The 12,759-nt window shown below is 37.9% G+C and overlaps 2 protein-coding genes across 2 annotated transcripts; both read left to right on the top strand.

The window, feature by feature from the left end:
- The first annotated feature begins 506 nt into the window (after nt 1–506).
- LOC137739720 (probable inactive receptor kinase At1g48480) lies at nt 507–3,704 on the top strand. Its single transcript, XM_068479401.1, has 2 exons — nt 507–1,987; nt 2,723–3,704. The coding sequence occupies exons 1-2, from the start codon at nt 733–735 to the stop codon at nt 3,322–3,324; spliced, it is 1,857 nt and encodes a 618-aa protein (XP_068335502.1). The 5' UTR covers nt 507–732; the 3' UTR covers nt 3,325–3,704.
- Nucleotides 3,705–5,598: 1,894 nt separating this feature from the next.
- Nucleotides 5,599–11,159, top strand: LOC137739823 (ADP-ribosylation factor-like protein 8c). Its single transcript, XM_068479541.1, has 6 exons — nt 5,599–5,812; nt 9,608–9,689; nt 9,776–9,808; nt 9,939–10,060; nt 10,543–10,704; nt 10,808–11,159. The coding sequence occupies exons 1-6, from the start codon at nt 5,775–5,777 to the stop codon at nt 10,923–10,925; spliced, it is 555 nt and encodes a 184-aa protein (XP_068335642.1). The 5' UTR covers nt 5,599–5,774; the 3' UTR covers nt 10,926–11,159.
- The last annotated feature ends 1,600 nt before the right edge of the window (nt 11,160–12,759 follow it).

Genomic DNA, 12,759 nt, shown 5'->3' on the forward strand with positions numbered 1-12,759 from the left:
AAAAAACATTTTGACCTATCTTAATACAATCCCTAATTCCCCGTATGCAACTTCTTCTGGAGAAAGGTAAGCCCAAATCATGACATAATATGCTACCAAATTTAGACCCACCAATTAACACACAACCAAAAACTATATAATAAAACCACGTCTACATTTTAAATACCTTTACACCGTCCTAATGTCAGTGGCCCCATTCCGAAGCTTCTTTTGATTTGATTGGTTCTTAATCCTTCCAAAACCCCCAAATTTCGAGAGATTTTTCAATGTGACCGGCACACGAGATGATATATCACGTGTTACTATACAAATGATGAGATATGTGTGTTAAAAAGTTAATAATTTGAAAAATAAAAATTTTCACTATTACATAAAAACATATGATAACCTGTGTTCCCGTCACAATAAAAATTTTCAAAAAAATTTCAACCATTTCCCACACATTCATTTATGTTTCAAAAAAGTCAGTGGCATTTTAAAAGCCATTTCTGGAATTCCGGTGCTTTTAATACAACGCAACCACCTCATCGTCCTCTCAAGTTCTCAACCTTCACCCTCCCTCCTTCAATTTTTTCTCGTTTTTTCTCACTTTCTGTGACTTTCTCACCAGCCAAACAGACAGTCACCACAGAACCAAATTCGAATTCAAATAAAAAATCGGATAAAACCCATTTCGTGAAGCGCCTCGAAGAACAAAACCCACCTTTGTTTTTCGCCATTGGAGTTGAAAAAATGAAGCCCCCGAAGCTGATTGTGTTACTGTTATGTTGCCTTGGTGTTCTCATGGCTGCGAATTCTGATCTGGCTTCCGACAGAGATGCCTTGCTGGCGCTCAGAACAGCCGTGGGAGGCCGTACAATGGGCTGGAACGTGACGGAGACCAAGCCCTGTTCGTGGCTCGGCGTCAAATGCGAGTCGGACCGGGTCACCGAATTGCGGCTTCCGGGTTGGGCACTAGTTGGGCAGCTTCCTTTGGGTCTCGGAAACTTAACCCAGCTTTTGACCCTCTCTCTGCGCGTAAACGCGCTCTCCGGTCCACTACCGAACGACCTTGTCAACCTAGTCAACCTCAAAAATCTCTACTTGCAAGGTAATTCATTTTCCGGTCCAATTCCTGAGTTTTTGTTCAAATTGAAAAGCCTTATGAGATTGAACCTTGAGAAAAATAATTTCTCCGGCGAAATCTCGTCGGCGTTTAATAATTTGACGAGTTTGATAAGTCTGCATTTGGAGGAGAATCAGCTTACTGGGTCAATTCCTGAGCTGGGTTTACCGTCTCTTGGACAATTCAACGTTTCCTTTAATCAGTTGAACGGGTCGGTTCCTTCGAAGCTTTCGGATTGGCCCGAAAACGCGTTCGAGGGGAATTTGCTTTGTGGGAAGCCGTTGAAGGCCTGCAATGGGACTGAGAATGCTGGGAAGAAGAATAAATTGGCTGGTGGGGCAATTGCAGGGATTGTGATTGGTAGTATTATTGGGTTCTTGGCGATAGTTGCCATTGTGATATTTTTGTGCCGAAGAAAGAAAAATGGGGAAAAAGGTACAAACTTTGCTGTGCCGGGGAAGCCTCAGGAGGCTGACACCTCCCGTGGAAAGGTGGTGCTGGATAGGAGTTCGAGTACTGATTATTCATCTACATCAAAAGGGAGTGTGAAGAGTGGTGGTGGGAATAAGAGTTTAGTGTTCTTCGGGCATGTGGGGAAGGTGTTTGATTTGGAGGATTTATTGAGGGCATCCGCTGAGGTACTTGGAAAGGGGACATTTGGAACTACGTACAAGGCAACTTTGGAAATGCGGGTGTCAGTGGCAGTGAAGAGGTTGAAGGAAGTGGCTGTATCAGAGAAGGAATTCAGGGAGAAGATTGAAGAGATTGGAAGAATGGATCATTCAAATTTGGTCCCACTCAGGGCTTACTACTACAGCAGGGATGAGAAGCTTTTTGTGTATGATTACATGCCTATGGGAAGCTTATCTGCTCTTTTGCACGGTGAGCATTTCATGCTGGGGTTTCATTCGTTGCATTATATAATGCAGCTATTGTTTGAGTTGGTGTTTTCGCGTTTCTTTTTCTTGAAATGGTTTTCTGTTGCTATATTATGTTTATCGCTTTTTTTCTTGACTGTGTTTCTCCATTGGATGGTTTTTTTGGTACATTTTCTATGTCAACTGCATCGTCTTTTTGTTGCCCCAAACATGCATGTCTAAAATGAACTCTTCAATTAGTAATTATAGACTAGTGTTGTGGAAGCCTTTTGTTTATCACGGCTTGCTATACATTTATATACCAAACAGACAAATCAATACGTATTTAAAAGACAAGGAATAAATAATAAAATCATACTGAATCCCATCTGAGAACAACTAGGATTGTGACCCATCGCAGCTATTTCTTTTACATCAAAGAAGCAAAATGCGAGTTCCTAAGAAAGTATTAAGCAATATAGGCATAGGAAGGATGTCATTATTTGATTACTGGTCTCTTGTATTGGCTAGGAGAGTGGCATTTGGTCCAAATGCTAGCAGCACTTGCATAGACCAGGTGCAAAAAATGCTGTAAGCTTCTGAGCTTTGGCGTCTCTGACTATGTCTGTATCTTTTATTTTTGAATTCAGTATTCTTTCACAATAAATCACATTGTACGAGTCAATGATTAAGTTTTTATTTGTTCTCTTTGTTAACCATCTTTCTGTTAACAGTTCATTCCTTTATCTTTTCACTGCAGGAACCAGAGGTTCTGGAAGGACTCCATTGAATTGGGAAACAAGGTCTGGTATTGCTGTAGGAGCTGCTCGTGCAATTACATACTTACATTCTCATGGTCCCACTACCTCCCATGGAAACATTAAATCTTCAAACATCCTTCTCACTAGATCCTATGAAGCCTGTGTTTCTGATTTTTGCCTTGCTCATCTTGCAAGCCCAACATCTACTCCGAACCGCATTTCTGGTTATCGTGCCCCAGAACTCACAGATACTAGCAAAGTAACCCAAAAGGCAGATGTTTATAGCTTTGGCGTATTGCTTTTGGAGATACTTACAGGAAAGCCTCCAACCCAAACTATCATGAACGAGGAAGGAGTAGACCTTCCAAGATGGGTTCACTCAGTGGTTCGAGAGGAGTGGACTGCTGAGGTGTTTGACTTCGAGCTTCTTAGGTACCAGAATGTTGAGGAGGAGATGGTTCAGCTTTTACAGATTGCACTCGAATGTACTGTTCAGTACCCTGATAGCCGCCCTTCAATGGGTGAGGTGACTAGCCGAATCGATGAGCTTTACAGTTCTAGTTTAAAGCACGAACAAGATGCGAATCCTGATATCTCATGACGTGGACGATGGCTTTCTCAGCAGGATTTATCAACTGACACGCGCATATCACCGTGAGTACTGAACAAAGATCAGCATTCTTTCCTGCATTGCCCTTCTGGTCAGGCATAATTTGCTTAATCTTGAGTTTATTTTGAGCAAATCTTACAGCCGGGATCATGTCTCTTTATCGTTTTCACCTTCATATTTATTTTATCAGTAGCAATCTTCTTTACCCCCTGTATATTACTGTTTATGCTGTATGTGGAGGGGGATGTCTGTAATGCTGTCATTTGCAAATCTGAGTTTGCCTTGTAGTGTAGTGCTCTTACCACTTCTGTTCCTCTTAGCTTTGAGCTCGATGCAAATTTTATTACTGAAAAATGCTTCATTTGCTTTTATTTGTCTTTAATCTCAGCTAAATCAAGCACTCTCTCTTTGCTTGGAGAATAATCTTATTAGATGGTTTTGAGTACTTTTGGTGGTTTGAGGGTTCTCTTCTTCTCTGGGATCACATGGTTGTGTTAATTATACTAGAGTAAGTATTCAGGCGGTTCAAAAGCATATATAATTAGTTATTGAGGAAATTGTAGTAATGATCCTTTAATTTTAACTTAATTGGAACAATGGTTCCTCAACTAAAAATTCATGACCATTAGTTCCTTAACTCATCAAAACTTGTAAGTATGGTCATTTTCGTTAACTCTGTTACAACTTCCGTCAAAATGAGTCACGTGCCACTCACGTGAGGTTGCATCAAAGGGCAAATATATGAAAAACCAAATTAGAAAAACTGTAGCAATGATCCCTCAGCATTAATTCACATGGAGCAATGATCTTTCAACTTTAGCCCAATCAAAGCAATGATCTCTCAACTTTAACCCAATCATAGTTTTGTCCTTCTAACATGACTTATTTTGACTGAATTCTGATGTGGTTAACGAAAATGATCATAGCTACATGTTTTGATGAGTTAAGCGATCGATGATCATGAATTTTTAGTTAAGGGATCATTGCTTCAATTAAGTTAAAATTGATGGACCATTTTTACAAATTTATCATACAATTAGACAGCTGACGATGATAGGTGCATGTTTTTTAAAATTTCCTCAACTAAAAATACATTAATATATTTGCATTAACGGGTGGCAGGAAACAAATTAGTATGGAAGATAACCTTCACGAAATCTTTCGTGAAGAGAATTACCTCGGATTCGGGAAGGGAGACCAAGATTGATCCTGACTTCTTTGGATGAGATGTAGTCCATGATGGAACATAATTTAAAGTACTTATGATGAAGATGAAGATGTAGACTATGGGCATTACTATCCCATCAGGTTACCGCACCACCGTTTCATCTTTAACACGAAATGAGTGTTCAATGCCCATCCTTATCTATCGTGTGAGACTTTGCATGCATTTATGAAAGAGAAAATATAAAATTTAATTGCAAATTTTAATTTTTTTAGTTGTTTTAATTTTTTGAAAATTTTATTAAGATGTTATGACTTGAGCCACCTCGGTTTAATTGAGTTTGATTTACATTTCAATATCTAATATATATTTTAAATAATTTCAACTGTATTTAAATCTAATATTTATTTTATTTTTTCAAATCAAAACGTACCCATGCAAACAAATGTGATAGTGAAAATTGAAAATGAAAATGTATCAACGTCAAAGGAAAACATACCAACTCCGAATGTACCGTACTAACATAGAATTGAAACGTACCCAATTATGAAACTAAATTAAAAATGAATATTTCATCATTTTGGAATAATTTAAGAATATGTTTGATCTATAGAAAATGCACTAGATAATATTGTTTTCTAGTAAATAAGTTTGGAACAACTTTTAATTAAAGGGAACTTTAACGAAAAGCTTCTTGTACAGTTCATTTTAACGAAAACCCATATTTTTGCACTAAAAGGTCAATCCTGTTACTATTTACTTTACACTTTATTTTGTCGTTATTGTTAAAACTCAAAGTTTTCAAATCATTTTTATTAGTTTTCTTCAAAGTTTTCAAATCATTTTTATTAGTTTTCTTTTAATTAAATTGATGATACTTTTTTTTTTTTTTTTATTATGAGGATAAATTATATAATTTTGAATTAACCAAAAAACTATTGGACGTTGATTAGTATAAAAATGTTCAATCAAAAACTTCAAAATAAATATTTAATCTAGAAAATTCAAAACTCAAGTCTCTGTATAAATGATGGGGTGATAGAATTATGCAAAGAACCAGTTGAGAACTTGAGAGACGAAGAGGGAGGGTTAAAAAAAAAAAAAAAAAAAAAACAGGGGAACAGCGGTCGGTCATCCCCAAAGGGAAGCTAAAAAAAAGACAGAGATTGATAAAAAGAAAGGGATCAGCAGTGGGCCCAAGTTTCCTCCTTGTTGGTTTCCTCTGCCGCCCTTTTCCTCCTCTTATCTCACCCAAAACCTCATTTGTTTTCGAAAAATGGGTTTACTGGATTCCTTCCTCAATTGGCTCCGCAGGTAACCCCTTCTTCTTCTTCTTCTTCTTCTTCTTTTGTGTTCGTTGTTTCGTTAATTTGTTTGTTGAGTTTTTGGATTTGTTTGTATTGGAATGTGTGTTCTAGTTCACTGATTTATGTGATCAACTTTGTATTTTCAAGATTTGAGGTTCAAAAAGTTGGTTAATTTGAGAACTTCATATGTTATGCCAAGTTGCTAACAATCAATAAATAGTAAAATCGAAACCCGAAAGTGATTGCTTCATTGGTGGCTTTTTGGTTGAATCTGTGTATTGCACTGAGCTATGTTCAATTTCAGTCTGCTTTCATTTCACTCTCGAATTAGGTTGCTTTTTGGCTTTGTGACTCCTATGGTTCAAGCACTGAGTAGTTAAATAATGAGAATTAAGACGATTTTCTTACGGTGTAATTTGCTGCTGAAAAGATATATGGACCCAGAAAAGTTTAGGAATTTGATCTGCCAAAATTGCAACTTTGTGGCTGTTTTTCTGATTGAGGCTATCTTCATTGTTAAAACCATACTGGCAACACCTGAAAAGGTGAATTTCAATCTCCCGAGACTAAAATCCATGCGATTGCAAAAAGATATTATTGGTGGGAGAGATATCGTGTTGATACCATTATAGTTTTCATTTTACTCCTCCCTCCCTAAATTTCCAAGGGGAAAAGAACATGGTTCAATATATGTTTGAAGTAGCTTTATTGTTACTGGAAGCTAAAGAAACCCTTATCGGAGCCTTCCGCAGCGTATCTACAGAACCAAAAGACCAATTATGCTCTTTTTTAAGATAAGCAAACTGTTATCTTAAGATAAGCAAACTGTTGTCTGTGCGCCAGTATGAATTTTGAAGTTTTAATTGCATTACTTCATAAAGATTGGAAACATGCAGTTATCTGTTTTAGGGAATTAAGTTGAGAGAAAAAAATCTCTTCCACTCTTTATGTTTGTCAATGGATTTTGCTCCTTTGCTTTATGAGTTAGGTACTTCATCATATGTCATTAAGTTCCACTACTATGGGTAGATTTCTGAGCTTCACGAGGTTAGACAATCACTAAGTCTAATCTACTTCTCATTTCTTTTCATATCCATAATGGGATGCAAAACAATGATAGGGAACGCTAATTTATTCAAAACACCAAGTTTGAAAGTAAAATTATAGCAGATAAATGTTACAATCCAGGAGTTGGGGGCCAGGCTCAAGGCCAAGGCCAAGTCATGATGGCTGTTCTGCCCATGTGAAAGGAAGGCTGGACACTGCCACGTGAAGCAACGTATAAGTGGGAATTCAAGTTTCCAGGAGGGGCAGCACACATGCATTGCTCTGAGACGTGCCAGCAAGCTGTGGCATAGCATAAACGCAGGGTCCAAAGAGCAGGACCAATTTGAAAGGAATGTGTGGCAGATTGCAGTGGCATTCCAGTGTACAGCATGCCGCTGTATGAAGGGGTCGCAGCCTCATGTGGAAGGCAAGACCATGGATGGAGGAGGAAGCACATGATTGTGCGGTTGCTTCAGGTGCTTGCTATGTTAGTGTGGCATGGCATGGGCAGCTAGGCAGCAGTATTCAAGCCATTGCAAGGAGGCAGTTCAGTAGCAGACAAGGCATGGGCTGGGCATGTATTGGGTGTCACTTGGGCATGTACCATGCACAGCAATGTGCTTAGGGTGCGTAGCTTGCGTTTGGAAGGCTGCAATCCTGCAAAACCTGCCCTGGGTGAAGGCTACACAATGCGGTGGTGCTGGCTGCAAATGGGGACATATTTACATAGTGGTTCTTAAGAGGTGGCTACCTTATTTCGAGGACCGATCATGTGGATGATTGTTGCAGGAAGTAACTTCCATGAGATGCTGGCCAATCTCCAACAAGGTTGGTGCCAGCAACACCCTAGCTACTGGGGATGTCAATTGCAAGCCTTCTTGTTGAATTCTAATTGGTCCAGCTAACTCGGGCAGTTGGGGGTAGCAACTACATGAATTTTGGAGTCCTAAACCCCTTTTGGGGGGGAGGCTGCATGGCTAAAAAAAATCAGTCTCATTTGTGTTCTTTAGGTTGCTGTTTCATTCATTCTTAACCACAGTAAGGGAGCATTAGAGTGGCCAACTAGGGAGGCGTCCTACTGCCACCAATGAGGTAAAAAGTCATAGAAAAATTTAGCATATTAAGCAAGACAAGAGCAGTTCCCTCATTGGTTGGACACTTCAATGTAGTGCCTTGAGTCATATGTTCTTGAGGAACTCCTTGGAAATACTTATATGTAGTTTTCACAGTTTTGATATCGAATTTTCTACACTTAAATGGGGTACGCATTGCATATATATATATATATATATATAGGTCTTAGGTCAGGGACAAATTTGAATGAACTTGTGGGTAAATGAATGAGATGTATAGTGAGAACTGAGGGCCCTCAGTAGAGCATGATCATGAGCACAGAGAAGACCCTACAGTTCTCTTAAAAACAGCTGAGCACTAAACTATTGGATTCGATATCGAAGTTCTAATGCACAATAAGGAAAAGAAAAGACAAAAAGAAGTATATAATCTTAACATGCAAGTTCAAAAGTTCGTACAAAAACTTTGGAACTTGTAATTCATGTTATCTTAAAATCTTTTTTAAATCAAATCCATAGAATGCTAAAACAAGCAAGTTTCAAAAGGAAACTTAAAATTTTAAAATTCTCAATTTATCAGAATCCTGAAACAAATAAAAGAATGCTCATCTGATCCAGATTAGTATGAAAACTTTCTTTTTGGTTTCATTTTCTAAACTATTCGAATGGATTTGAAACTGAAAATCTTAGCTAATAATTCCGGGCTTGTTTTGTGGAGATATGGAGCAATTTGGACTGATCTTTCTCTCTAATGTTGTTTCTTGATATCGAACACTCGTGTTTGTGTACTTCTGTTCTAGGAAGAGGTAGTAGCTGTTGTCAAGTAGTGTTTAGTGAAATAAGTCGTCCTTGAAACATGAGCAAAGTACGAATAGTAAACCAAATGGGAAGTCCCTAGAATTCCTAGATGATGACTTTGAGGCAGACTGATCTAAGTTCCATCTCTTTAGCTCGAACCTATTGACCCATATGTCTAAACTATCTTTGTCCCTTAAGTCTTTAGTTCCTTCTAAACCATCCCAACTGCTCGTCTGAAAACGTCTATAATTTCTGTACAGTCTCTAGCGACAGAGACTTATCTCTTTTCTTAGCTGAACATCATCTATGTTACAAATACATAGTACAAGGATACAATGGTCTCTACCTTGGAGTCATGGACTTGTTTTACAACTGAACTTCCTTGCAGGAAAATGTTAAATGTGTAGTAATACTATTGGATATGATATGGATGCATTCATGCTAGTAGAAGCTGGATAGTATACCTTTCATGCCTTGTTCAAGTGTATCCAAGCTTTACACAGACTTGAGTGTAGTTCTGTTATTGTCAGTGTTAGCTATCACTTGATTGTTTGACCAAAGTTGCTGACATTACTGCTTATCAGGTCATGTGTATGCATGCACGTTCAGTTTTTTAATCCATTTGCACATTGCGATTCTTTGGTTGAAGCATGTAATTTTTCTGTAACGTACTTAGAATACTTGCATGATTGAACATTTAATAGCTGTAACGTGTGAGAACTGTTGGCTTCTATGCTTTCACATTTTCTTAAATTGTTTGCAGTGAGTCTTATTGGGGTTCGCCTTTCTGTTATTACGAAACTGTTTCAAATTGAAAGGTTCCTGGATTTATCCGTTATCAGTTTGCTAACTTTGTGTCATCTGACTGTGTGCGTACGTGTCAGCTTATTTTTTAAACAGGAAATGGAACTTTCACTAGTAGGGCTTCAGAATGCAGGAAAGACATCTCTTTTGAATGCCATTGCTGTGAGTGAATGCAAGTGTTCCACGTCCTTTATCGCATGTATAATTTCTTTCCCTTCACATTAATGGTTCTATGTTTTCTTTACCAGACAGGGGGCTACAGTGAGGACATGATTCCAACTGTAAGCATATCTCTTTAACAAACTATGGAATTAAGCTAACATTTTACATGATCAAATAAATAAATAAGCGTATAACATGAAAGTACATACTTATAGTACTTATGAGGAATATTCATTCTATGAAAACTAGGTTGGATTCAACATGCGAAAAGTAACCAAGGGAAATGTGACAATCAAGGTTTGGGACCTTGGAGGTCAAAGAAGGTTCCGCACAATGTGGGAGCGTTACTGTCGTGGCGTCTCTGTAATTGTGTAAGTCCTTCAGTCATTTACTATCTCCTGGTTTCTCTCGTTTTAATATCACATCTCTTTTTTTGCCATCAATTGTTTTTAAGATGTTTCCGGCTTTTCAGGAACCAGCAAATGCCTGCCACTGTGCAGGAACATTATATTTTGTTCCTGGAACTTAATCCTGAATCGAAATTGGATTCTTTCTGCTTTTGAAACATTTTATTCTTCTAAGAACCATGACAGTTGACCTGGCAATCATATTATTTAAAAACGAAGATACTTCTCACTTCTATTCTGCTTTTTTTCAACAATATTTGTTTCTTTTGAGATAACAATGTATGGTTCATCAGACAGCCCAGTTACTTCAAGACTTGTCATGTTAGTTTTAGTCTTTTCCGTACACTTAATAGTTGTTTCATTTAGATGTTGGTATTCGTTCTCACACGTGACTGTAAGCCGAGGTTCCCTTTAAAAATTTTCTTTCATGATGGATGTTGTCACAGCTACGTAGTTGATGCTGCTGACAGAGACAATATTCCAATAGCTCGAAGTGAGCTGCACGACCTCTTAATGAAACCTTCCTTAAATGGGATTCCGTTACTTGTTCTTGGCAACAAAATCGACAAGTCTGAGGCTCTTTCCAAACAAGCATTGGTTGATCAACTGTGAGTACAGAATATTCTAGAAGTTTATACTTCACTCACCATTTCTCTTTTTTGCTGATATCTACTCCTAGAAATGTTGATGCTTTACATTGGGTGTTTTCAGAGGCCTTGATTCAATTACGGACAAAGAAGTGTGCTACTATATGATCTCATGCAAGGACTCCATAAATATAGATGTTGTCATTGATTGGCTTATCAAACACTCCAAAACAGCAAAATGATCGATGCATGGCCCTTGCTTGGTGTTTGATCAAACATATTCCGAGTCGCAAATCAGGCGCTGAAAAGACGAGTTGATGAAAACAACCGTTTTGAGACTCTGTAACTATAGTAGGTAGCTATTCTCCAAATAGAGATCTGTACAATACTTCTGTAGTTGCGAAGTGTGATGCTTTGGTTATATTTCCCTTGTTCCTATGAAATTATTTCAATTTTCAAATGAAGGCTCCCAAATCCGAAGCACCTTTTTGGAATCAATTCTTACTAAGAATGCAAGAAAATTGTAAACATCCACTTGAAGTGCTACAAGAAGCACATAACTAATGCATCTTATAGAAAGCACTTCATGTGCTTTTTGAAATTCAAAATATTTTCTCTAAAAAAATTTTCAGTCATTTCGCAAGTGTGTTTCCAAACGAGTGCTTAATATTTTTCTATTATCACTCGTATTCTTACAGGCTTTGGGCCAGCCACATTGGTTGTACAACTTGTATTTCCTCTAAATTGAATTGATCCATCTACATCCTTAATCTTAGCATGAACAGTGTAACGAGAGGTTATTGGGTGGAGGGGTAATATACTATTTCTCCCTTAAAGCCAACTTGTAATATGCAATCTGCATGCCAAGAGGATCCTCTCCGGATCCTCTGGTGAAGATCCTAGAGATCTGTGAATTGTGTCTGTTCATCGTCCATTGTACAGTCAGTTTTTATCAAGTACTGTTTGTATTTAATTTTAAATAAAAATATTTAAAATGATTTATGATCTTACAATGTACAATAAACGGACACGATTCACAGATATCTGAAATCCTCGCAAAGAGGATCCAGATTCATCTGCATGGATAGATAAAACCATAAAGGACGCGACTTAATTGACTTGCATGCCGTTTGGGAGTTGATAACAAAATAAAGGACATGCATTGGGAAGTTTCCTTCACGACATTTTGATTTATCCAATCTGACAAATATTGACTTACATTAGTTGCAACTAAATGAGGTGAGTAAACATGCTATAACTAGAGGTGGCAAATTAATTCATTGAGTTGTTAATGAGTACCTGTTAAGACCCGTTTGATTTGATATCACCATAATATAGAGACGAGTTTTGGTAGTGATGATGATGATGTTGTTGTGCGGAAGCGTCAACCAAGTGTGAGTGAAAAATAAACCACAATAACTGACAAAAGATAAATGGAACAATACCAACAAGAACACCAAGATTTATACTGGTTCGGCAATGCCTACATCCAGTTTGGAGACGACGGAGTATTCCACTATAATCAATGAGAACATACAATAGTGTTTATCACTCAATTTCCCAAAGACCCGAATAACCCAAACTCTCTCACTTACAATAGGAAGAGAAAACCAAAATACAAAGCAAGACAATTTGAGAAAATTCTTCTCTATGCCAAATGGCTTCTTGCTATTTTTCTTTCTTCCTTGTTTCCTTGATGTTGTATTTGAGTTATGCCTACACCTCCTTTTATAGGCCAAAGGCCTCTCATCAAGTCAAAAGAATTAGGCATAAGTGCATCCATTCTTTGACCACAAATTAGGCATAAGAGCATCCATTTTATTTCCCACATGTAGCATACCAACCATCAATTTTGACCACAAAAGTAGCCAACATCATTTGTTGGTTTTAGACTACTTTGTTTGAGCCAACAATCAACAATCTCCACCTTGGCGCAAACCCTCTAAGTAGAACTCCCAATAGTCGTCTCCCACTCCCCCATGGGGCAATCAACAAATTTTACAAATGCCAATCAAGTCTAAGCAATGCTTAAACTTGAGCAACTTAAGCCCGATCGTAAATCGATCAAATCGCTTG

This window comes from Pyrus communis, chromosome 7 (genome assembly GCF_963583255.1).
Source record: "Pyrus communis chromosome 7, drPyrComm1.1, whole genome shotgun sequence".
NCBI lineage: Eukaryota > Viridiplantae > Streptophyta > Magnoliopsida > Rosales > Rosaceae > Pyrus > Pyrus communis.